We start from the raw sequence: 24,663 nt of genomic DNA, 5'->3' as shown, positions 1-24,663 counted from the left end.
TCACACCTGTTTCCATTGACAAGTGCTGGCTGCTTGAAGAGCTGCTACCATTTGCAGTCAGCTGTTCCTTGGAACAAGTCATCCTCTGTACACACCTCTGCAGCTTCCGCTAAAGTGCGTTCTTGGGTGATTCGTTCTTATGCAAACAAACCCTTGACAAGGTGATCATTTCCTTACCTGCTTCTCATATCCATGTGTTATTCCCCTGCCTGCTGCATAGTGTGCAGTGGTTTACTCCATCTTCAGTTTTTTAAAGAAAAAAATGAAGTTTCCTATCTTTCATTTTTACATATATCTAGATCCAGCCTCAGTGTTGCCAGGAACTTTGTTCACTGATGGTGGTTAATTGAGGAATTGTTTTTGTCCCACCATCTAGTTTTAATTTCAGCCAGTGTTCTGGATAACTGGCCCAGTTATTCAGGTTAGTATTTCTCAGTGGTATCAGGCAAAGATACAGGGTTTATGTTATTACATTGACTTCAAATACAGCAGAAATTAATGTCAACTTGAATGTCACTGTTGGGTGAGGCTTTCATGTTAATGGAATGGGAAAGGAACAGGAAAAGGGAAGACAGTAAAGAATGAATTGCTCAGTTCCAAAGAAATGAAATCAGGAGGTATGACCTTAGTAGGAAAGAACTAGCAGAAGGAGAAGGAATCGCATGAACTTTATGTCTCTTATGTCAGTGGATAAAGTGGGCATGTTTCAGCACAAGGGGCAATGGGAACAAATGATACTGTGATTGTCTTGTCTGTTCTGTAGGCTTGAACAGTAGTGTCATTGGTCTGATCTTACCTGTGAAATGGAGAGCACAGGGTGCTTGTGAAAGCCCTTTGGTCTGATTGCTGAGGTTGTTATTTTGCAAAAATCAGAAACACTGTCAGGCAGAGTGCCTGGATAGCAGGAGGTGGGAATGAGGCATGGTGCCTCAAGTGCAAAAAGAGGGGGGAGCAGGAGAATGGGAACAGCAATAAAGCCTAGGGGCTGGGATGGGGAAAAAACAGGAAGTGAGGCATGTGGAACAGCCCCAGGCAGTGGCTGGATGTTCCAGACTTTGGACCTGAACGGATCAGGTCCATGCCCCATTGGGACTGGTTGTGTCCAGGTGGCCTATTGGGTCTTGCTTTTCTGAGAGGAGGCTGGTGAGGGCAGCCCATGGCAAGGAGCCTGGTGGGACCCAGTTGTTTGCTGCAGCTGAGGAGGAATCTGAGACCCTCCAAAGATACCAAGGAACCTGTAGGCTGAGATTCCTTCTCTAGCAATGAGACAGTATCGGTTAAAGGTGTTCCTGGTGCTGGTGTGCTAATGTCTTTCAGAGATGAGTAGGAGAAATGGCTGGAAATATTGCCTTTTGGAGTAGGCTTCTTGCAAGCAAATTACATACCATGAGTAATGAATGCATTTGACAGCAGAGTTTTTGATTTTACAACACATTCATAACACCTTGGAGCACTTAGTACCTTGTTAACCCAATTAGTATACTCTGAAACTGCCAAGGCAATCTGAACAGCTGTTAATCACATGCCAAAGTATCCAAGATCACACTTTGTTATTACTGCAGAGGCAGCCAGGCGTGGATTGGGAAAGAAGCAGCTTTGAATGTTGAAATGCACAGAAAACTGGTTACAGTAAAACCAAATAATACTGAATCAGAAATTAATACAATAAAACAATCCCTCATACCATAGACTAGCCTGCCTCGTTGGCACTTTAGGAGCTATAGTAGTGTGGGAGTGGAAGTTGCTTATCCTGGAGCTATGAAGAGAGCTCTACATGGTTTATGCTGAGCAATGCTGATGGTACCACTCCAGCCTGGAGGCTGTGCAGGTGTTTTCTAGCCCAGAAAAAGGAGCACAACTGCAGCCTGCAAGCAACCAGACATGCACCTACACCTGACTTAATGTCCTGGCATTGAGCAACTTCAGATTATACCCACCATGAGTCATTTCCAGGGTTCAGGGCTAACATTAAAGTGCAGTTCAGCTCCCAGGAACAGGTGATCCTTGATCTCTGTTGCAAGACAGCTTTTAAACCTGTAAATGTAATGGGACAGTTTGGTCCTGTCCAGGAGAAACAGGGCAGGGGATCATGTTAATTAACATGTCCATTACGGAGCTGCTTTCCAAATCTGTTCAAGTTTCCATAGCAGGGTCTCTTGTGCTACAAGAATGTCTAAGCTACAGCAGCAAAGCTGGTATGGTTTCCACTGACATAGTAATGGGTATCTGTGTTCCTGTATGAGATACAAATAAATACAAAAGATCCTGAGAAACTTTCAGAAATTGTATTTCACCAAAAATAAAAACAGTAAGAGTATTTGTGTCAGATATTCCACCTCACCTGTCAGCTGATAAAATTGCAGTTTTCAAAGTCTGCTGTCTCATTTGTAGTTAATGCCATTGAATTGCAAACCTGGTATATTTTTTTCTAGGAATAACAATGAAATGAAAAATAAACAGCATGAGTTAATGATGTATTAAGCTCTGTTCATGTAGGTAATGCAAGTTAGCACCTGTTTATGCAAAATAAAACTGAGCTAGCTTGATATTTTTATGAGCTTATAATTCAGCTAATAGAGGAAATAGTGATAGACTTTTGTAGGCATTTGATTTGGGCCATGTGATATTTTTATTAACAGAGGAAAACAATAGAAAATAAACATGTGATGTATTAAATGATGGAAACCTGGCTAGTTGACAGATACAGATAAAACAGAATTATTATAGGGCAGGCAATTTTGTACAGAAATCCTGGAGAGACTTATACTTACCTTTGTGATAGAAGAAATTTTTTAACCTAGTTGTCTAAGGAAGCAACATTGTCTTTCGTGTTTTCCACATCTGTTTGTGCTCTGCCCTCTGATGACTTTTGTACCCATTGGACAAATTTTAAGCAAGTTGGCGGAAGCTTCTGATCGTAACAGTCATTTCTGTGGAAATCCACATAGGCTAGGGAGAGCAACAAATAATTTGCTCTAATTAGAAGAAATGCAGTAGTATGAACACATGTATTTATGGACACACACATTACTAGACAACACACATGGCTGAGAGACCTCATAGATGCTTGACCCTCAAGAGAAGCTTCCACTGTAGCTGGAGACTGTCCACATAGTCCAGCTCTGTGGGAAGCTGGCCTGTGCTGGGTCTGCTCCGTGGGGACTGCTAGTTATGCATGAGAAGCCAAAAAAATTAAAAGTATGTCACTAATGCCTGCAGCTGGACGAGCAGCCAGGAGCAAAAAGAACAGGCTGCTGATACAAATAGCTTGGACGGCTTTCCATAGGTGAACAGGACCAGTCCTAAAAATTGCACTGTCATGGAGGGAAGGACATCAGTCCTCTTTTAGGTTCACGAGCCAGTGGTGGTGTTGAGGAGGCTGGTGATTCCCCCAGCACTGAGGTGGCTTTCCTCTTGCTAGAAACGTGCTAATCCAAACAGCATGTTTCTTGCAAAACCAACCATTAGTTAAATACAAGCTTGTACTCAGTCTCATGAAAATATGACTGGCACTATCCCTGTTTCTGTGACTCAGAAGATATAGGAGTGTGGAGTCATCCAAGTTAAACATTGGACAAGAAAGCAAGATGGAGTTAGAACAAAGATTATCTATGTCCCAGGCCTTCTGCTAGGTTTTTTGCCTTCCATATGTGTATGTCCCCATTTTTAAGTGGCAGTCCACGTGAACATAAAACTAGCACCTTTCTTAGATGCAGGTTTGTAACAGCTTGGGGCACTCAGCACTCTTGAGACACAATTATGGTTTGCTCCCTTGCTAACGCTTTTAGTTTTTAATTATTTTGAAAACACATTTGTAGCAGCATATACAAGAGCAACAGGGTAATAATAACAATAAAGGTATGTTCTGTTTTTGGTATAAACTCTTTGGTTTGGAGTTTACGATTTATGTGTTCTGGAACTGGATTCTTGCCTTATAAAACAATGCAGCAGCCTTTTCTCATTTAGTTAGCCATCCATTTTTATTAGGGTGCTCTATACAATGCCTGCAATAATATTATAAAGGTGCACAAGGTTCATTACTTCACAACAAGTGACTAGCCAAGACCATTATTATTTTTATAACAGCCAGGCTTTCTATTGAAATACAGTTTGGATTGTAACCTTTTTTTCTTCCTCCCTCTTTCTCTTTTCTCTACCCAAAGCTGAGATGTGCAATTGTTTCTTTTCAGACTGCTTTTCCACTCCCCTACAAAACATGTCGTTTTCTGTGAAATGGATGGATTATAATGGGAACGGATCAGTGATAATGCATTGCTGGAATACAGCTATCCCCAAGAGAGCTTATAATAATATCTAGTCTTTCTAAGCTTCAGAATCTGCAGTTTGGACAGCCTATAGTTCTAATATGGAATCTAGCTCTGAATTTTCCCTGCACTTAGAATTCTTTGATGCTCAGATATTGTTTGGGTTCTGCCCTTTCTGTCACATTGCCATGGCAACTGCCTTGCATAAAATCCTATACTCAGACAATACAACCCCTGCTTTATAGAGCGGCTTCAGGCTCAGAAAAGTTGAAATTGTTCAGAGAGATTACTGAAGATTAATGACTGTGCTTTGAACACCACAGAGCATATTTCTGAAAATCATGGTAATTAACTAAAAAGTACATGCAGGTGGTGTGTTCTCCGAGTCAGGAGTGTTGACACCTGCTGGGAATGGTGGAGTTAGAGTAAATCTGCAGTAAAAACACCTGGGGGTTTTATTCGAGCACATAGTTTCTTCATGCTAAATAGCTGTGTTGTGTAATTAGCTGTGGGGGTTTTCCTTCGCCCATTCCCTGATTGTAAATGGAACACCCTGACCAGAGTTCCCCATGGGTTGGTGTGTCCCAGGCTGGTGCTGTGTGCTGGGCTCCCTCAGCCCAATGGGCCCCTTGAGGAGGCCAAAGCTCCAGTTCCTGCCACTGGCCTGTCATAATTCCTTGGACACGTTAGTGGTTGTAAGGGAGAAGATGAAAACAGAGCTGCAAATTGCTTGTGCTGAATCATAAACCAGGAGGTGTTTCATGAGCCCATTTAGCACATGTCCTTGATGTTAAGCATACGCTGAGCTCTGCTCAACAGGAGCATAAGTATATGTTTTTAAGTCCTGCACTGATCTGAAGGTCTTTTAGAGTTGTGAACCACAGTGGGACAATGAATTAAATACGTTGATTAGATTTGCAAAAGTGTTAGCTATTTTCATGTTCAGTAATAACATCTTTAGTATTACATGCCACATTAGTTGTAAGCAGCCATCATACAGCAAGATTTAAAACAATCTTAATGGGAATCAAGGCATTTTGTCTTCCCCAAAAACAACAGAATACCCTTGGTTTAGACTTTGCCTCCCTTCGAAGGTGAGCAGTTCTCCTTGGGATAACCTCCAGAAACACATCTGTTTGAGAGCAGTATATTACAACCTTATGTTACTAAAACCCATGTACTAGGAAAAGCCTAGCTTAGGAAAAAATCTTGTGTATTCCAAGGGGATACAAATATTAACTCAAACCAGATGCAAAAAGGCTAGGAACCTCTTTGTTCACTACAGCAGGTCTTTCAAAACCTGTTTCAGATCTTACATCTGCCATATTAGATCTCTGTTTGCAAACATGGAGAAACCTGCAAGTATGGGCATTAATGAAAAATCTTAGTGTCAAGCAAAGAAGAAATGCATGCAGTCTGAAAGGGAAGAATAATTCATTTTGAGATCTATACTTCTTTTTAAATTAGCTGTTTGTATGTTAACTTCCTCAATTCGGAAGCTTAGCCATCTGTGTCAGTGAATTAGTTAGCCTTTGGCTGAAATCTAATCATTGTAGGAACAAGAGGCAGGGGAAACAGTAGCCCTAGAGGATCCATAGGGACTGTTTCCATGAGGCTGAATTTAGCATCAATCCCAGCACTTAAAAAAAGGGTGCCTTTGCATTGGCGCATGGGGTAGGAACCCTGCTGGGGCCAGCATGGCAGAAAGGCTGGTGGGGTTTCACAGCTGTTGGGAAGTGTATTTTATTGCTCTTGGGAGATTGTTTGGGTTCGTTTCCATATCCAGGACATGATCCTCTTTGAGGACTGGTGGGTTCTCCCTTGATGCTGTGAGAATAGTAATGATGATAATAAATAAATTTGTACCACCAAATTTGCTAACCTGATGTTCATGGCCAAAATATCCCATTGTTCTCCTGTTTGTGGGGAGCTGCAGGTTTTGTAGCAAAAACCTAAGAGCCATGCAGGCAGCTGGGCCAGCCTTTTCCACTGGGGTTATTTCATGTCAACTGCTGCAAATTAGACGCTTATAAAATTTATAATGTGTGGGTGTCTGTGCACAGAAATTTAGCTTCCTCAGTATTTACAGAACGTAAAACAGTCCTCCTTGTTTAAGTCTAGGATGAACATTTCTGTCACATTAGGAAAGGCAGCCTTATTTCATTCTGCAGCTGCTATTTAAATTCTACAAGATCCCTTTTAATCCTAGGCAAAGTTCAAAATGAGATGTTTCAAACATCTGCTAACTATTATGGGTCATGCCTGCTAGTAGAGGTAATAAATCATAGCCAAGAAGAGAATCAAATGTCTTAATAATGTTTTTTGTTCATTGCTTCAAAGTTTGTCCTCTTTCACTGTTATCTGTTCTCTTTTTGAGCATGGTAGTCAACATGCCTACAAAGAAGATTGTGCTGTGGGTGAGGTGGTTGGGATTGAAATGGGATGAGGGTGACACCCTCTAGTTTAAGTTAGGAGAAAAACAACAAACAAGTTAGTTTCTCTTTTTCAGAGCGGAGGGAAATCTAAATCAATCACAGAAGCTCACTCTCTGTGCTGTGTGCCAAAAACAAGATGGGTGGGTCTAGCAGAATATGGGAGAGAGGGCATTTCAATTTCCTCCAAAGAGGAGATAACAGATCAGCTTTCTAGTTTGTCATGGAAACCTTTTGTCAACCCAGTAACAATGACGTCAAGGTGGCAGTGGCACAGAGACTGGGTTAGTTAATGTAGCACACACCTGTTGAACTGCCAGAGGGGAAGGTATGTTGGCTCTTACATTTTCTGTCCTGATTCTAAACAACTTTGGTGAAGGTTTAAAAAGTGTTATTCAAGTCCCAATGCAATTTTCATGGGCTGTAGCAGATTCTGACCATGAGCGGGTGGTGCTGGAGCTTTCACTCTCTGAGAAATCCTGCTAGAAGGCATTTGTTCAAGCAGTGCTATTAATTCCCTCCTGTTTTGGGTATCCTTTTAGAGGGTGAGGAGAGCAAACTTGTACTTCAAAAGAACAGCACCAAATTCCTTCAGTCTGTTTGCTTTGCTTGGGAGTAAAGGCTCTGCTGGTGTTTACCAAAGGAGTTTTTTAGAAACACTTCTATAAAAGGAGAAAACCCAAATTTACTATGCCAGATCTATAGCTGTAGATGTATAGCATTACACTGTAGCCCATTTTTTTGGAATGACCATTCTCCTGCCTGTTTCTCTGGTGGGTGCTGTGCTTTTGTGTTGACTGGCTACTTTTTCTTTTGTAAAGAGAGATTAGATCACTTTTTTGCTTCCTTCAGTGTTTCTTGTGTGACTACCTTCCCATTTCTAGTAATCAAAAATGCTTTAACAATTCTTTAGAAATAAGCTTACTTCTTTTCATGAGAAAAGTATGTAAAAAGGGAGAACAGTCCATCTTTTCTGCACTATTCACATTTACCGGCAAAGTCACAGAAGTTGTGTTTGCAGAAGACTTTGAATCAGTTAATGTGTTGCACTGGGTCAACAGTTGATGCCGGTTCTTTTATTATGGCTAGAATATGAATTTACATTAGTTGTATTTCTTGGCTGTGGTAACACATAATAATTCTCTTAAAGTGTGCCCTTGTTACTGCTAACCAGTAGGCATGATACAGAATATTTCCTATTATATAGCTTGAAAGAATAGAAGTAGGCCTGTTGTAAGGATGAGGAGTCAAATTATATTGGGATGCAAAGTAGAATTAAGGCTGAGAAAAAGAATGGCATAAAATGACATAAAGTGATCAGAAGAGGAAAATGCAGCCAACCAGTTCAAATGACATTTATTGTACAGTTAGAACCCAACTGTATGTAGTGGTGCCAGTGACTTGTACAAATTTTTGCAAAAGAGCTGTCTGGGATTATAATTGTCCAAACAGGCAATACTGATGACCCATGGTGTCTTAATGGAGATGGATGATGTTAAATGGCTGCCAAGTTTCAAGGAGGTAGAAACACTAAAATTGGGTGGTAAACATTGTTTTCTGTAGAAGATGAAATTGCCCTTTATATGGAAGAAATAAGATTTAGCTACATTCGTATTGTTGCCATTGTGGTACGTCTAAATTCTATGGAGATATCTGTGAAGAACTATAATGCTCTTTGGCTTCAGTTTGGAAAATGTTGTTCATTCATCTATATTTTTTCTTTACACTCATTACTGGTGATTTCAGCCTGACAGAAGGGTATTTCATGTGATCTAAAGTCTCTGTAGTATCATTCAATTTTATTTGTGACTTTCTCACTGGAAGGCTAGAAAAAGGTATTATAGACATTTTGAAATAAGACTCGTCCTAAGTTCTCACTCCCACTGATGGGTTGCCTGACCCCCAGGGAAGGGGCCAATCTCAGACACTGACATGACTTCTGCTGCCACCTCTCAGCCAACTGCAAGTACCCCCTCAGCCCCTGCCCTCTGTGGGGAGCAGCAGGAGCAGGGCAGTGGGGAAGTGTCCTTGGGGTGCCCAGCAACTTCTCAGCTCAGGAGGGGAGGAGGGAGATGGCCTGTTGCTGCTGCAGCTGGGCAGTGATGTGCCAGTGACCAAAACCCTCTGTCTGCCTGCCAAGAGTGCACCTGCCTCTGAATACTGTGTCCCCTGAGTTTTCTCTGTTTTCTGCAGGGCCTTTTCAGACTCTTTTCAAACTCTTTGTTTCTTTTCCCATGCCTCAGTGCTGCATCTTACTGACAAAAATACCTTTCATATAGGAGAGAGGCAAATTCATTTATCTGCACCTTGGATCAATCCAGACATTAGTTATGGTACAATACAGAGCAGTGTGATAAAGGGTCCCTTTTTTGCTGGAGGGACAGAAAGGGGACCTAGAAAGAAGAGAAGGAAACAGTGCAGCCTGTGATAAGTACATGCCCTTAATAGGGTCACTGCTTACTAAGGCCTTGTGAACCCTGAGAAGGAAAGATGATTTACATTGTGTTTTCATTGTTTTCTTGCAGAAATTTGTCATTGAAAGAGCCACCACCTCATAACCATATTGTTAGGTGTGGTGATGCAACAATAAATTCCTATTTCATGCAGTAAAGGCTCATTCATTCTCTTCTACTTCAAGCATGTTTTCGCTCCACTTAGGACTCATTCTGGCAGAGCATTTCAGCAGTTTCTTCTTTCGATTGGGTGGGGATTCATGAGTTTTTGAACACACAGCTCTGCTACCGTATTGCCTGGGATAGAGGAAATTGCTAACTTATTATTTGTCATTCTTATTTTATGAAAGGAAACAGATGTTTATGCCAAAAGTACTCCAGCATAGATGAAGTAATACTGAATTAATAAAACAGAATTTGTTAAGGGAGTGTAATTCTGTGACTGAAAAAGCAAATATTCAGCCAAGGAAGTGCCCTGTTGGATATTCAGGTTAGGTAGGTGGGATAATACCATGTTAATTAATACAGGCACAAGCATGGCAGGCAGGCTTCAATGTAAGAGTAACAAGAAGTGGACTTGAAGCAAGAGCAGCAAAGGTTAATAGTTTTTTCCTTAATTTTAAGATTCTCCACTATGCAGCTTGAGAACCTGATCTCAAAGTGAATTAAAGTTGTGTAAGGGAATTGCTCAGTTTCATTACGAGGTTGTTTATCAGCCTGGCTGATTATCACTGCTGGTATTCCCCACTTTCCTTTGCCTAGCCCCAGATCTTGTGTTGCTGTCAGCCCTCCATCACGGCAGTCCAGTGCTCCCACAGCCATTTGCCTTTCCAGTGCCTCTGTCCCTCCATGCATGGGCTCCTGTTGGCTGTCCCACCTGAACCCAGGATGCCACAAAACCCCTTACTATTTCTTGCATCCTGGGTTTGGGTTGCCGCGACTATTGAAGCTGAAATAAACTAACTCAGAGCCACTGTCAAATGCAATGGATTCACTGTCTTTCTGAAAGAGAATTTCTTAGAGTTTATCTTTTTTTCCCAGTTACTAGCAAAAAATCAAATGTGGTTCCCCCAAGCACATATCTTTATATCTGCCAATTAAGGATAAGATGGAGATTTAGTCAAGGATTTGCAAAAGAAACCCAAAGGAAGCAGTGTCCAATTCACACTGAATTCACTGACTTCAGGCTCTGTCCCTTCCCAGCAGCAGCTCTGTAACTGAGCTGCCCTGGACGTGTCCTCCCCATGGTTTGAGAGACACTGGATATGCTATTGACAGACATTAAGTGTACTTGGATCTCAGGCTGAAAATGTTACACACAGCTACCAAAATCATTTGTTCCTCCTGGACACTCTTGCATTACACACTGTCAAATACCCTGAGGATGTTTTAAGCTCAGGTCATGTCGCCTTCCTCTGCATGCACTAAGCACAGAAAGAGAAACGTGGTTTTAGGGAACACAAGAGCACATGTTGTGGATAAACACAGACATCTGCCTGTGAAAATTGAGGTTTCCATATTGGCTGAATTGAGTGTAGGAAGAACAGAAATGCATGTATTCATCCGGGAACAATTTACACGTAACAGTGATTGCACAAGTCAGAGCATTTTATTGGAAGTGTGTCTTCAGGGAAAGAAATTAAGCAGGGGCTGGGAATGTGCTTATCAATACACCTTATTATTGTGCTCAAACTTTGATAAATGAACCTAGCAAGTTCTTTCAGGCTCCTCTCAATATTCTACTTGTTTGTGCTGAATTTCATTGATTCATATTTAGCCCTCCCTGATAATACGACGTGACAGAAAATGTAAATGACAGAGTCAATAACATTTCTATTCAGTTGAAACAAAGCAAGTGAGATCAACTATCAAACTCTTTGGATTTACATTCTTTGAAATAGAATGTATTACCTTGTTAGAAACTAAAACAAAACACAAAAAAAAAAAGTATGCAACCATTTTTTGTTATTGGAGTTAAAGAAGAAAATTTTATGGAAGGAGTGTCCTTTGGGCATGCTTCAGTCAACTCTGTCAAACAGAGTGGCCAAAAATGATAAAATTCAAAACCTGCAGCTGCTGGTTCCTTTGGGAGTCACATTACAGTCGTACAAGCAACAATCTTTCATTTTAGAAGGGAAGCATATGACTGCAGCCAAAGGCCTTTTAATGCTATTTTAGGTAAGCTGATCTTCATAAAGGCCATTGTAATCTCTGGTGCTGCTCAGGTTTTAGGCAATATTTTCATTTCATAATACTGTTTCTGTGTCCACTGAAACATCTGCTTCGACGTGCCAGGCTCCATCGTGCACACTGTGACATCACTTGGCAAATGAGGTCACCTCAAGTAAATGGCAGTATTATGGAAAAGGGAATGAAAACCCCAGGATTTAACTGTTGGGAATCAAGCTGCAACCCATCATGGGCTGAAGATCCTGCAGCAATGCTGGAAAGGCTCAGAGGGTGCAGTGGGCAAGGCAAGCAGCAGGGAGGACTCCAACAGAAGTGATCATCTCTCCCAAGTTCTTTTTTCCTCAGTGCCAAACACCACCTGAGGATATTGGTATGCAACAGTTTTGCAAACTCTCCCACTCAAGGTTGGCTTTGCTTCAAGCAGAGATCACTCCTGCAGCCTTTCTGCAGCAGCAGTGACCTGGTTTTATGTGATGATTAATGGGAAGATTGAGCTGAAGCAGATCATTAGGATGCCCTCAACCATCACATGTTCTTTCAGCCTGAAGCCTGCCTGGCACCCAGCACCTTCTATCAGTCATTTGGTAACATATGTGGTTTTCCTAGTGTGTACTACATCCCTCTGAAAATTCATTGTCTTCAGTGTGACACTTGAAAGGGGAAAAGGGGCAGGAAAATGTGCCAGCCAGAACCAGGTCTTCCTTTAGTGGCTGGGAGATGAACACCACTCACTGTCACCATTCCTCCCAAAGCGTTTCCTGCATTGCATCTGCATTCCCCGTATACCAGCCTAGTACTGAAAATCATGCAAAGCAGCTTGTTCAAATCCACCTTTGAATTAATTTTGGGCCTAAGGCCCTGATTTATAGTAATGGGACCTAGGGACCAATAATAAGAAAAAAAATAGCAGCTATTAAATCTGTATAAAGGAAATGACTTGGAAACAGACAGGGATGCCAAGCTGGTCTCTCCAGCAATGGCAAAGGGGAGTCAGGCTTACAGGACCATATGGCTTAGACATAGTTTAAATAATCTCCTCCAATTAGAAACAAAGCCAGTTTTATGTCAAACATCTGTTCTGTGAATTCATCAATTTAGGCAAAAAAAACATCAGAGGATATTTTAAGTACTTCATCATGGTTTTGGTTTCTCTGTGCAGATCCTCACCCATTTTGAGAGAGTTATATCCCTGAAGGAGGAGTGCTGTGGTTTCCTATGATGCTACCAGGCATGAGGGCAGGCTTTTGTGTTTCTGTGTGCTGGGCTCCCCATCTGTGCTGCCTTCAGATATCCAACATTCATTGCAGGGGATGGGGGATGTTTTAGCAGAGTCCAGAGCACCTGGGGCAGGTCAGTGAAGGTCAGCAGAGGGTCTGCTGGGCATGGCTGTCACTGGAGAGGATATCTATCTACTGTAATCAATCTTATTTGTGTCTAAACCACAGCAGTACTTGGCTACTAAATCCTGATTCCTGCATGCTGGCAGAGGTGAGGAAGAGAATATAAGATTATCCCTTTTCTTCCTTCAAGCCCTCACTTCTTATAGCAGGACCAGGAAAACACAGCTTTGAAGCAATCTACAACTTTGTGTCTTGGAAATGTCTACTTTTTACTTGACAAGGAGAGGGAGATCTCTTGGGTATTAATTGAAATTTTATCACTATTCATAAATCCATTAAAAGTATAACAGTGCAGACAGCAGTACCTGTTAAAATAATTATCCAGATTATAAAGGAAATATAATCTGAGGATATGTGTATTAAGCAAATCTGATCTAGTGTACAAACTGAGATTTACTTTGGTCTAAAGTTCTTAGGTGGCCTTACTGTGCTTTTTTCGTTTACTGTTATATCACTTGTTTCCTTCCCAAGAGAGCCAGCTGAGATTTCTCCTCTGGTTACTGTGAACCCCTGTTCACAGTTCTTCAGGTAACTGTTCCCTTTTGGTGTAATTTAAAAGCTGAGGTGGGTAATTAAGGATCTAATTATTTCCTGATGTTTATATCAGTGAATCTGTAGGTTCCTTGCTGAGAAACAAATAGTGGGGGTCATACTGAGCTGGGAGCACTGTGGAAGGAGGAAGGTTTCTGGAAGATTTTTTGGTCTCCCTTCTCAAAATTCTGCTCAGGGCAGAATGCCTCACTTAGATAAAGACAGATATTCATATAACCCACCTTTTGCAAGGGCTCATTTTCTTATCCCTTGTTTTTCTAAAACTTCCATCACGAGTACCGGGTATGTGATGCCAGCAGCTGGGTTTCTATTTTAAACTCATCAGCTGTGAAGAAAGACTTTTTACTGTGCACATTTGCCTCTGCTGCTTATACCTGGAGGTGTTTCACAAAGTTCCTGACCAGAATACATGATCAGATTTTGGGTACTTGCTAGGAGTGTCTCAGGAGTTGGTGTCTGATGAATCATCTGTGACTGGAACTCTTGATTCCAGGTTCAAAATGGTGCCAAATATGAAAGAAAACAGCTAGTCAGCTCCCTGATTTCAGTCTGTTCTTGCATTTTTATAAACTCTGCGTTGGTTTAGAACATCCTGTGGCTGCAAAAGACAGCAGGTAGGGTTTACCTTGGAAGGTTTCAGCCATCTGCCTTGCTCATCCTCCAAAGCCAAAGGGTTTTGGAGCCAGATGTGCTGGCTGTGTGTCACTGAGGAGCACAGATGATATCTGCTCCATTTTGTGCTTCTCCATGGAAGGGAAAATAATGGAATTTGGGTACCAGCTCTCTGAGCCAAATGCCATGAGGAAACCCTCAGATCAAACACAGGCATGCTCTGGTTCAATTTGTTGCGTGAAACAAAATGAATCTGGTTGTCTTTATCTTCAAAAGCATTTTTTATAGCTAGAAATGCTATTTCATTTGGATCAACTTTAGTCCTACTTTTTGGAAAAAAGGCTCCAGAAATAATTCAGACAGCTCCATTCAAGCTGTTCTGCAGATGTCAGCATGTGCCAGAGTCCAAATCCCAGCAGAGTCAGGATATGGTCATCTAGTAGGAACTCCAGCAAGAGATGCTGGAAAGGTATGTGCTATTTGAGACCATAACACCAGATTTCCTTTCCTTTAGCATTTTATATGTCCCACATGCCATTTGTCTATTCTTCCTGCTGTGGAATAACTTGCTGTGCTTATATTTATAATGCTGCACACCCAGATGCCTCTGTTATCTCCTTCTTGAGAGGAGCAAAGGTGCTACATTTTGCCCGTTGGATGTCACCATTATCCCAGCTACGTGTTTGATTAATTGCCTAAATATAAACAGACCTTCCCCTGGAGCTCAAGCACTGATCCTCTCTGTTCAGTCAGACAAAGCAGAAAGAGTGGAAAGCACCAACTCCATCTTCATGGAAGATGGGGCCTGAGGACTAAGGATTCAGATGAGTCAGGTATTTTCCACTGAATTTTCAATTCAGAGCTATTCAGTTCAGAGCAATGCTACTGACTGTAGCAGGTTATTCCTGGTTAGCCCATAGCTCCTGAAATACAGCCTGTCTCCACAAAACCAGCCCTGAACAGATGCAGCAAAGCATCCACCAGCATTGCCAGAGCTCAGCATCCTTTAGAGCTGAGAGGCTTTAGAGTGAGAAACATGGGTAACTCAGAGTTCACACTCCAAACAGAGCCTGTTACAGAGTAAAAAAATGAAAGCAATTCTCTAGCACTGAAATTCCTCAAAGGCTTTTTTTTTTTAATTTGATCTCTCACTCTCTAACCTCCTAGTAAAAAGAAAATCTCTATAAAATTACAGAAATTTCACAAAGAACTCCGGGGGGATAAGATTTCTCATGTCTGTCCCCCAGCTAAATTGACAGTTCTTGGATTTATTTCAGTGCAGACAGAACATCTAAGTGGTTTTACTCACTTTTTTTAATCTCTTGATAAGAATGCAAATCCCATTCTTGCTCCTACTGCCTCTCTCACCCTCTTGAAAAAGGCTGTTTATGGAGACGAAATGCTTCTATTCAAAACTGGCTTTCATCCAGAACCAGAGAGAAAGCCTAAAAGCAACAGAAAACTAGCAATTTATATTAGGCTATAGTGCTGCAGCACACAAAAAGCTTTGTTTAAACTGGCTGAGCTCTGTGTCCTCTTGAATAGATGTAAATAACCAGCTTGTGTGGGTTTCCACAGCAGTGTTGGCATATTTCAAGACACTTAAACAGACTTCAGACACCCACCTCCAAATACCTGCTCCCCCTGCTTAGTTGGAAAGCTAACCATGCCCACTTCACTTTCACCTGGAATGGATTTAGTACTATTTAAGATCTATTTTAGGGATTTATTTGAGGGAAGGAAGGACAGCCTGTGACCTGGTAGGTGTTTTCCATCTGCACTATGATGATGAATACGCCTCTGGTGTTCAGCCTTGCTTCCTCTGGCTGCTGCTTTGTGCCTGGACATGCAACAGGTGCCCAGTGACCATGCACACACACAGTGGTTCAGGAAGGACAATCTCATGGTCATCCAGCCCTGACCAGTGTCTGCTGGTCGCTGGAGCTGAGCTGGCTCCTGCTCTTGGAGCAGCCTGGACACTCCCACAGCAGGATGTGACCATGCCTGGGATCATTCTGTTTGCTTGTACTTCACTCTCCTGCAGCTGTTGGGCACTGGGGTGGGCGTTCCCAGGAGCAGAAAGGCTCATGTGGGTCTGACATGATGTCATGTCTGACATGAACTGCTCACATCAATGCTCTGAGGTTTGTGAGCAGCTTCCTGCAGCAGAGAGGGCAGTTCCTGAGGGCTGTGCCTGAGTCCCTGCTCGCACTGGTGAATGGGCAGAGCTCCCCTCCAGCTCAGATTTGACCACTAGATTAGCATATCATGATGAAAACATTTACACACTGAATGCACAGTGATGTTTTCTAGCCCAGGAACTTGTGAAGGCAGAGGATGGGAGATGGTTTGCTGATGGCAGGCACTGTGGAGACAGGCTGGGGCTCCTGCCAGCTTCTCTCAGGACATACAGCTCTCTTGCTTCCTCATTACATTTTGCTACTTGCTTCTACCATTTCCTTTTCTTCCTGATTTTAAGGCTGTTGCTTGCTGTGTAATTTGTTAGATCTGTCCTTGTGTCAGATCTTTCAGTTATGCCTTATGCTCTGCAAAGGCATGTTGCGTTGTTATTTTTATTTTAATGTGTGTGTCTCGTTGTGCCATATACAGATTAGAGTGCTGTCTGGGTTCTAAATATATCCAGCCCGTGGCTTTAATGGTGGTTTTAATCCCACAAATAATAAAGTGAACATTATATGTTAAAATGTGAAGCCATTTACGTGTGAATTTCAACCCCAAGAGCATTCTCTATTTTCCTTCCAAAACAAATGCAATATGTGTGAGAAACCAGCAGTCCATCTATATTCCTATTTCCATGCTCCAGCGTGGAGGGAAGCATGATATACATCTCTGAAGTTGGAAAATTGTTCTCTAAAAACAAATTAAGTAACTAACAGCTTGAGTGATCACTTTGGAGGTGAAATAATTTCTGTCATCGGGAATCAGATGTATTTGCATTATTCCTCAGTGGCTTACAAGTTGTGTATATATTAGTATATCATAAGTTTTCCAGAGAGATTACTTTGCTGTGGGTTAATTTGGTAAGAAAATGTTCTTTGTGGTGTGGTGGTATGTAAGACATGGAGCAGGCCTGGGAAATGCTTGGAAGCCCTTGGGCAACAGGAAGGGTTCTGTTCTTTGGAGCTGGCACCTAAAAATGATCTGTTCCTTTTCTGTTCTTTGGAACGGGCACCTAAAAATTATCTATGGGCTCTCCCTGAGCAAACTGCTTGTATCTACCACCTGCACCTACCTGTAAAAGGGAAACTGCTTAATTCCACCTGCCAAAGGAGGGTTCTTTCCCTGGAAATGAGTTGTTTTAGCACTGGCTCCAGCCAGTCAGTTGGAGCATGTGGAAGCCCTGGTCCACATTTCCATGCAGCAGATCCTGGAGCAGCAGATGATATAAATTCATATGCCTTCAGGGATATTCAGGTCTCCAGGGAGCTGAGGGAAGCAAGCTCCCTCCCTCACACATCAAAGGTATGGTCTGAAGGTGGGGGGGACACAAGAATCTTGTCTGCTGAGGCAGAACTTGATCTCACACCAGGTGCCCAGGAGCTCCTCCAGGGGATGATCACTTCCTGTTCTCATGATATTAAACTGCTGTTATAATGAATCGAAGAAAGCAGGCACACAGAGCTGGAAGGTACCCGAGGTACCTTCATGGAGCACACCTGCCTCCACTGGGACAACATTTGCAGGTGTTGCCCAAATTGAAGCATCTCTTTGTGTCACAGATGTTTTGTTCTTTTGGAAGGGATGACAAAGCCTGCCATAAACTGATGTGAGGCCAGCTGCCCCTCAGCCCACAGGGAGGAGGGCAGGGAGCTGCTTAGGGCAGCACTTCCCAGGCTGATGCTTCCTGGGGAGTGCCTTGTTTGTCCCAAACTTCCTCAGGTGTCATCTTGACCAGGCCTTTTTCTCTGGAATATTCTCAGGCTCTTTCACCTTTCCTGCTTAAGCAATAAAAATTACTTCTTTTTCAAAATTCAATCTGAACCATCTGAAGACAATTTTTTAATATTCTGGAACATCCTCTGCCCATATCATTGAAAGCAATGAGTCTGGGGGTGCTGTCTGAACCAGCTCCTTCATGCCCAGACACTGCACCTCGTTCTTAGATAAGCGCCTCGAGGACAAACAAGAGTTAATTCTTTATAGCAAATTCAGTTGCTGTGTGATGGAGAACACGGACACCTAGTGGTACTCCAGGACAGGGCATGGAATGCTCTAAACAGCTCCCTGGGAGAGAAGCTGATAGAGCAGAGTATTTGTTCACATTTTCCCCTAAAAGAAGGAGAGATTTGATTATTTTCAGAGAAGATATCGTAGATAGCATAATCTGGGGGAAAGAAAGTTTACTTAGCATGGAATAGTGGAAGAATTAGGAGAAATCCATCACTTTTGGTAAGATATGTCTGTGTATTTAGCAAGAAGTAATCAGTTTTTTTCTTCCTGTCTTAAATATGCCACACCATGCCAAATCATATTCTATATTGGGTCAGGAAGATTTTCTACTCTTCAAATTAGTCCGCAGCAAAGAAACCTCAGCAAATATTATCGCAGTATCTCATTCTTACCATCCCTGTGAATGTCTGTTCTCCAGTTACGGGGAGATGGTCAGCATGACGAGTGGTGGGTTTGCTGATAAGCTGCCCAGCTAGGTGCTACATTGACCTCTTGTGCACTTTCAGTGGTGCACTGAGCTCTTTCTGCCAGGATTAATGCCAGCACTTGGTCTGAATGGCCTCAAACAGCTGCCATGGTTTGTTTTGTTTGTTTTTTTTGTATTTACTTACAAATAACCTTTCAGAGAAATATTTCCTTCTTCTTCCCCAAATCTAGCATTTCGTCTACGGCAGAGACACAGGACAGGTGAGAACCAGTCCTTGTCCACTGACCCCTTTCTGTAATTGTGAATATCACCCCTGTGAGTGGGATTTCTTTCACATCTGCATTGGACACAAAACCCCCTATGCCACTGAGTGGGGAGACAGGCTGTTCCCACGGGAGTGTGTACTGGGGCCGCTTGGGCTGAGATAAGGGATTTTGAGATTGTACCAGCTCAAAAGTGAAGTCCATAGATATGTGTGTGCTCTCCTCAAGGGCTCCCCCATTCAAGCTGAGAAACTTTTACTAATTCTACAGTTATTCTGCATCTGACAAGATTTCTTCCAATTCAGTTGGGTTTACAAGTCATCCATTCAAAATTATTGTATAATATCTTTGGTTTTAGCTTCATATCCTAAGAAAATAAAGTTTATAGTATTATGCTTGTTTACTATCCTCATCTTAATAACTTTTGAATCAGTGAACTAATTTCTATCAAAACTTCTATCAAATTTGACACTGGAATAAGGACCCCAAAGATTCCTGCATACCTCGGGGAAACATGCAGCACACAGGACAAAGAAAGAGGGTCCCTAACGGCAGGCAGCAAGAAATCCACATTGCACAGGAGCATTAAGAAATATTCTTCAGGCCAGAAAAACTTAGATTCATTCTCACACCTTTTTAGACATGCAAGGATCCAACTGTGAGATCCAATTCCGTTAAAGAAACCCCAAGCTTTGTTAAAAACAAATTTGAATAATCACTTCTTTATGTGCACACAAATGGTTATATTCCCAGTCCCTGGTTATACAGGGACTGTGGTTACACAGACCACTGTTGTCCTTTCAGAGTCACAGGGTGTGAGGCTGAAGGAAAGCAGCAGTTTCAGCACTCAGTACGGAAGTAAGATGCTACATTTATTCCTAGGTGCAAATCCTGAAAGTCAGCATATAATAAATCACTCTGTGTTTATATATTTACACCTCTGGGTTCCATCAGAGAGCATGGGAGGAGCTTTTCTGATCTGCCCCATCAGGATTTCATAGCCTCCCAAGAGGTCTCAAGAGCAACTTTGGGAAGATGAGGGTACATTTCTTGTCTTCCAAGAAAAGAGAAGCTGTTTCCACCACTGCTGTGGTGGCCAGTGGGAATGTGCCTCGCTTATGCTGTAGAGGGATGAGCTGGGAGTTGTCACACCATGAAGTACAGCACTGAGCATCCTGGGCTATTGCCAAGCTAGAAAGTGACCCAGAAATTAAAGCAACAAAAAAAAAAAAAAAAAAAACCAAAACCAAAAACAAAAAAAAAAAACCACCCCAAGGTTTCTGATGGACACTCACAGCTAGAAGAGTCACAGCTCAAAAACTCCCCCACAGCTAGCATTCAAAAGGTTACTGGGTGGGTAGCTTTGGTGTCTCACTTCAGCCCAGCAAAATCAATAAGAAATAAAGGAAACCAGGGGCACAGCGTGTTGAACTTTGCCAAAACAAATTATTAACTTGGCTTCTAAGGAACACCAGTCCTGTCTTTGCCAGTGTAAATGTGATGCAGAGATGATTGCTTTCATCCTACCCTTGCTAACATCTATTCCTTTTCTTTTTTTTTTTTTTTTCTGTTGAACCTGGGCAGTTGTCTGGAGGGTGTGAACTAACTGTGGTGCTCCAGGACTTTACAGCGGGCCACAGCAGCGAGCTGAGCATCCAGGTGGGGCAGACAGTGGAGCTGCTGGAGAGGCCGAGTGAGAGGCCAGGCTGGTGTTTGGTCCGGACCACAGAGAGGAGCCCCCCTCAGGAGGGTCTGGTCCCCAGCAGCGCTCTCTGCATTTCCCATTCCCGCAGCAGTGTGGAGATGGATTGCTTCTTCCCTTCAGGAAAAGGTAGGCAACAGCCCAGCTGGTTTAAGATTGTTTTGGGTTTTCCCATTTGTATCGTGTAAGTGCAAAGCTGCTTGGGCTGCTCCTGCAGTCAGTGGGCAAAAGGCTGTTCAGTCCTTGGTGAGTTTTGTTCCCAGGTCCCTGTGAATGGGCACAGCACTAGCCTGACTCCATGTCCGTGAATCAGTGTTTGTACGTGTGCGTCTTCTGCTATGTGGTAATCATTGTCTTGAGATTCTGGATAAAAATAAGACTTTTGAACAACAGAGGGACTGTTTTCAGTGCCTAAAGGCCTAGAATGAGGGAAAGCCATGTTGTCTATACACCCAGGATGCCCCAAATTGTGGATATGTGATTTTATGATTGCCCAAGTGCACACTAGTTCACGTTCTTTTAGTATATCCTTGTCTGTAAATGCAAAGAGGCCACCAGTGAGTACTGGTACACTCTACTACCTTGTGAACTGGAGACATTGTGTGTAATGGCACAGTACAATGGGGAAAGAATCCTTTACAAGCAGTGTGGAACAAAACACATCTCTGGTATTATCCTGAGAGTTTGGGCTTCACTCACAACGAATGGTGAATATTGTTTGTCTCTGTGGTGTCTGTAGCCTCTTTAGTTGATGTTCTGTTCTGAGCAATGTGTGTCCCACATACAGCATCCATTCAACCAGGCTTAGGAGGTGCTCCAGACTGATAGACCAGGATTGCTTCAGCTCAGTGTGGCCAGAGCAGGTCTCCTTTTGGCCATGGCCCCACTTCTGGCCATATACAACACAAGTAATGTCCAGGGAGGAAAGGTTCCTATCGTCCCGCTCCTGACTGGAAGCCAGCAACCTGAACTGTCTTTTTAAATTCTTTTTCCACTCAGCATTAAGAGAAATAGAATTTGATCCATTGTTGCTTGAGCAAGTTAGGCTTGGTGGTTTTGTTTGTTTGGAGAAAAAGCACTGAAACTGAGCTGTAGTTTGTCCTCACTCCCTGCCTGCGCTCCCGCTGCGGAGGCTGGGAGTGGGACACACGCCCAGGACAGAGCAGTGCCACGGGGCCAGAGACTGCTATCAGAGCTTCCCTGCAAGAGGATCTGATCCAAACCTGGGGGACAAGAGCTCAGCTTCTCCCACATTTGATCCCCTCAGCTGTCAGCTCTGTCTGCAGTGTGGGGTCCCCAAACTCCTCATGCTCCAAACTCCTCCTTAGACCCGCTGGCAGCTCTTCTCCCTGCTGCATTCCTGGGGCCTGCCCTGCTGCTGCTGCCACGGGAGCCTGTCCTGGCCCTCGGCTGAGAAGTGCTGCAGTTGCTTACACACAAATTATCTGTGACTTAACAGAAAGGTAAAGCTGAAAATCAGCCTGGTCTGCGTAAGAGCAGTCACTGCCTGGCATGACTCACAGGAAGCTGGGGACGTGGCTGCCGTGTGCGTGGTCCAGCAGCTGGGCTTGTGTCTCTGCTCAAGGGCACTGTGAAACACCACTCAAACCACATTTGAGAGAGCCAGGTTGTAGAGCTTTTCCTTAAATGAAATAAAACTTCAGTGTTGCAAGAGTAGGCTGTGAAAAGGGAAGCAGGAAATTCTGGGGTGGTGCAGGGGCTGAAGGCTGGCAGGGGACATGGAGACTCTGCTTTTGGCATGATTGTGTGAGCTTCAGGGCACAGCTGTGCCCCAGGTAGGGCAGGATGGGCACAGTGCTGGGCTGTGGCTGGTGGACCAGTGCGTACTGATAGCTGGAAGCCACCAGGCTGTGTCAACAGAGCAGCAAGGCTTTGCTGGCATGCTCTGCCTGCCTGTGGGCAGGTTTTCTCACCTAACACGCTGCCACTGCTCCCAGGCTGGAGCTGCCTCTTGGGCCAGCATCTCTGAGCAAGTGAGTCTGGGGTGGGCTGGCTCCAGCCATGTTTTCATGGCCTTTATTTCCTTTATATCTCTTTCCCCCTTGGCCTCAGTTTTCTTCCTGCACATACCAAAGCTGTATCAGGGAGCCTCAGAATTAATGGGATCTCCAGAAGTGCAGCTAGAAATAATAAAAATAACCACCCTGTCCGCAATTTTGGCCAGTGTACAGCAAATAGGCTCTGTGTCTAATCAGCTCTCCCTCTATTAGGAAAACAGGAAATTGTTTAAACTGAAAGAACAGATGCTGGGAATAAAGAAAGAGGAGTAATTTTAAAGGGGAAAATGCAGTAGCTGCTGAAAGAGCCTGCTGGTCTCATGAGGTGTTGGAAAGATTAGCATGACAAATGGTTTCTGACTATTCAGTTGTGCCCTTCTCTACTTCCAGTAGAGCTTTAGGTACTGGTTGCATGCAGAATCTCTTAGTCCAGGCTTCCACAATTTCTTGCCTTTCTCTACAACCCAGAACAAAGGCTAGCACATCTTATATCAACATTAATGATGCTCCTGGTCTGCTTCAAGTATGTAAACATACATCGTTGCAGAAAAGCAAGTTAATAGCTGAATTTTGCTTGCAATTACCAAGGCACATAATTCTTTGCTTTTACAAGCTCAAGTAATTTCAAGAACAGAAAGTACCTGTACTCAAAAGTTAACATTTCTAACAATAGTATTTACCATCTATTTTAGAATTATACAGAGTTTTGCCAAGTATCAAAGCATAGTTACATCTTCATAGACAGAAACGGCAAATTACTCTTTTTGGTCCTGTTATAAGAAATGGTGGAGGATAAATGTAAATCATGGCTCATAGAAGTTACCTATTGCCTTTAAAATGAAAGATTAAAGAAAGTAATATCAGCCAACATCTGAAGAGATGAAGGCTTGAAAGATTTGGTGGGATCACCAGAACATTTTGTAAAGCATCAGTGCAAGTCCTCACCAAGTCTTTCTGTACAGTCTAACTGAAAGCCACTAGAAATGCAAAACCAAACCTCACAACTGAACATGTACTCTGTCTGGCTCTCACTCTTTTACACTATTCCTTTGAAAATCGGTGGTGAATTAACATAAAATATTGCAAAAGGAAAGACATGGTGTGAATATAACAGAACACACCCAGAAGAGAACACTTCCTACCTTTTGTAATGAAATATCTGTACAGATGTCTCTTGTTGATCATTAAGAGTGCAGAGGCTTTAAGGACTGGTCTCCCAGCCTTCCGTCTGACTCCTGGCTGTGTTCCTTTGGAGGATACACATTTGATTTTTTCATAACCTGTCTACAGCCCAGAGCACAAGTATCCTCCTGCCTGTCCTTCCTTTTTGATGATCTGACAGTGTTTGCAATTACCCTCTGAAAAAGGGCAAACAGATTTCTGGGATCAACCTTTTGCAAGTGATATACAGATGACTGAGTAAAATTTTTACTCAAGTCTGCAGTCTCTGTTACTGGGCCCCAGAATTTGCAGGATTGGTTTTATTCTGACTCTTATTCCTAGGAAGGAAAAAGAAAGATCTCTGGTACTAGAAATGAAGCTCTGTTTGAACTATCCCATATGACTATATACAGGAAAGTTCTTAATTTTATTTCTGTCTCTTTTATCCTATAACTGAGCTCTAAGGTATTAAGCTATAAATTTCACTTTGAGAGAGAAATCTACTTGGATAGAAAGCAATTTAATAACCTTCATTAAGCCCATTGAGCCAAGCATATTCCTGGTAGCAACCTGCTAACTTTGAGTGATTTCCAATTTGAATTTGGCCCATGAAAGAATTAGATGAAATCTTGGTCTTAAAAGTCATTATCTGATGACCCTTTACACAGGGCTTTTCTTGTAACATCAAGCACATGGGGTAACTCAAAGAGAAACAGAGGTTAGTTCTTGCAGTAATTTTAAGCAACCTCCATCACAAAAAGAAAAAGAGGACATTAAAAAAGAGATGGGGTTTCATGGCATTTGTTTTGGATTGATGATACATGAGAGGAGGGCCCCAAAGCACCTCCTGCCCACAGGATACTTTGTCTGGTGCATATCTCTGGAGGAGATGAGAATATATATTTTTAAAGACGCTGTGCAAACATCTTGCTGTGCAGGCTGAAGTCCACTTAACAGCAGGGCTGTGGTGGCAGTGGTGGGTCCTTGTACCAAACTG

At 42.7% G+C, this 24,663-nt stretch overlaps 1 protein-coding gene across 18 annotated transcripts in view; it reads left to right on the top strand.

Moving 5' to 3' along the window:
- Positions 1-24,663, top strand: part of KALRN (kalirin RhoGEF kinase) — a 475,447-nt gene that overhangs the window by 358,977 nt on the left and 91,807 nt on the right. For 16 of the 18 annotated variants that reach the window (XM_068195349.1, XM_068195340.1, XM_068195342.1 and 13 more), the window contains 2 exons: positions 18,753-18,782; positions 20,370-20,616. In XM_068195349.1, the coding sequence (XP_068051450.1) occupies positions 18,753-18,782; positions 20,370-20,616 (277 nt within the window). The remainder of the gene's footprint in view (positions 1-18,752; positions 18,783-20,369; positions 20,617-24,663) is intronic. The other 2 variants (XM_068195344.1, XM_068195343.1) reach the window with 1 other exon arrangement.

The sequence above is a fragment of the Anomalospiza imberbis genome, chromosome 7, assembly GCF_031753505.1.
Source record: "Anomalospiza imberbis isolate Cuckoo-Finch-1a 21T00152 chromosome 7, ASM3175350v1, whole genome shotgun sequence".
Classification (NCBI taxonomy): Eukaryota; Metazoa; Chordata; class Aves; order Passeriformes; family Viduidae; genus Anomalospiza; species Anomalospiza imberbis.
This window is presented reverse-complemented; position numbering and strand designations above follow the sequence as displayed.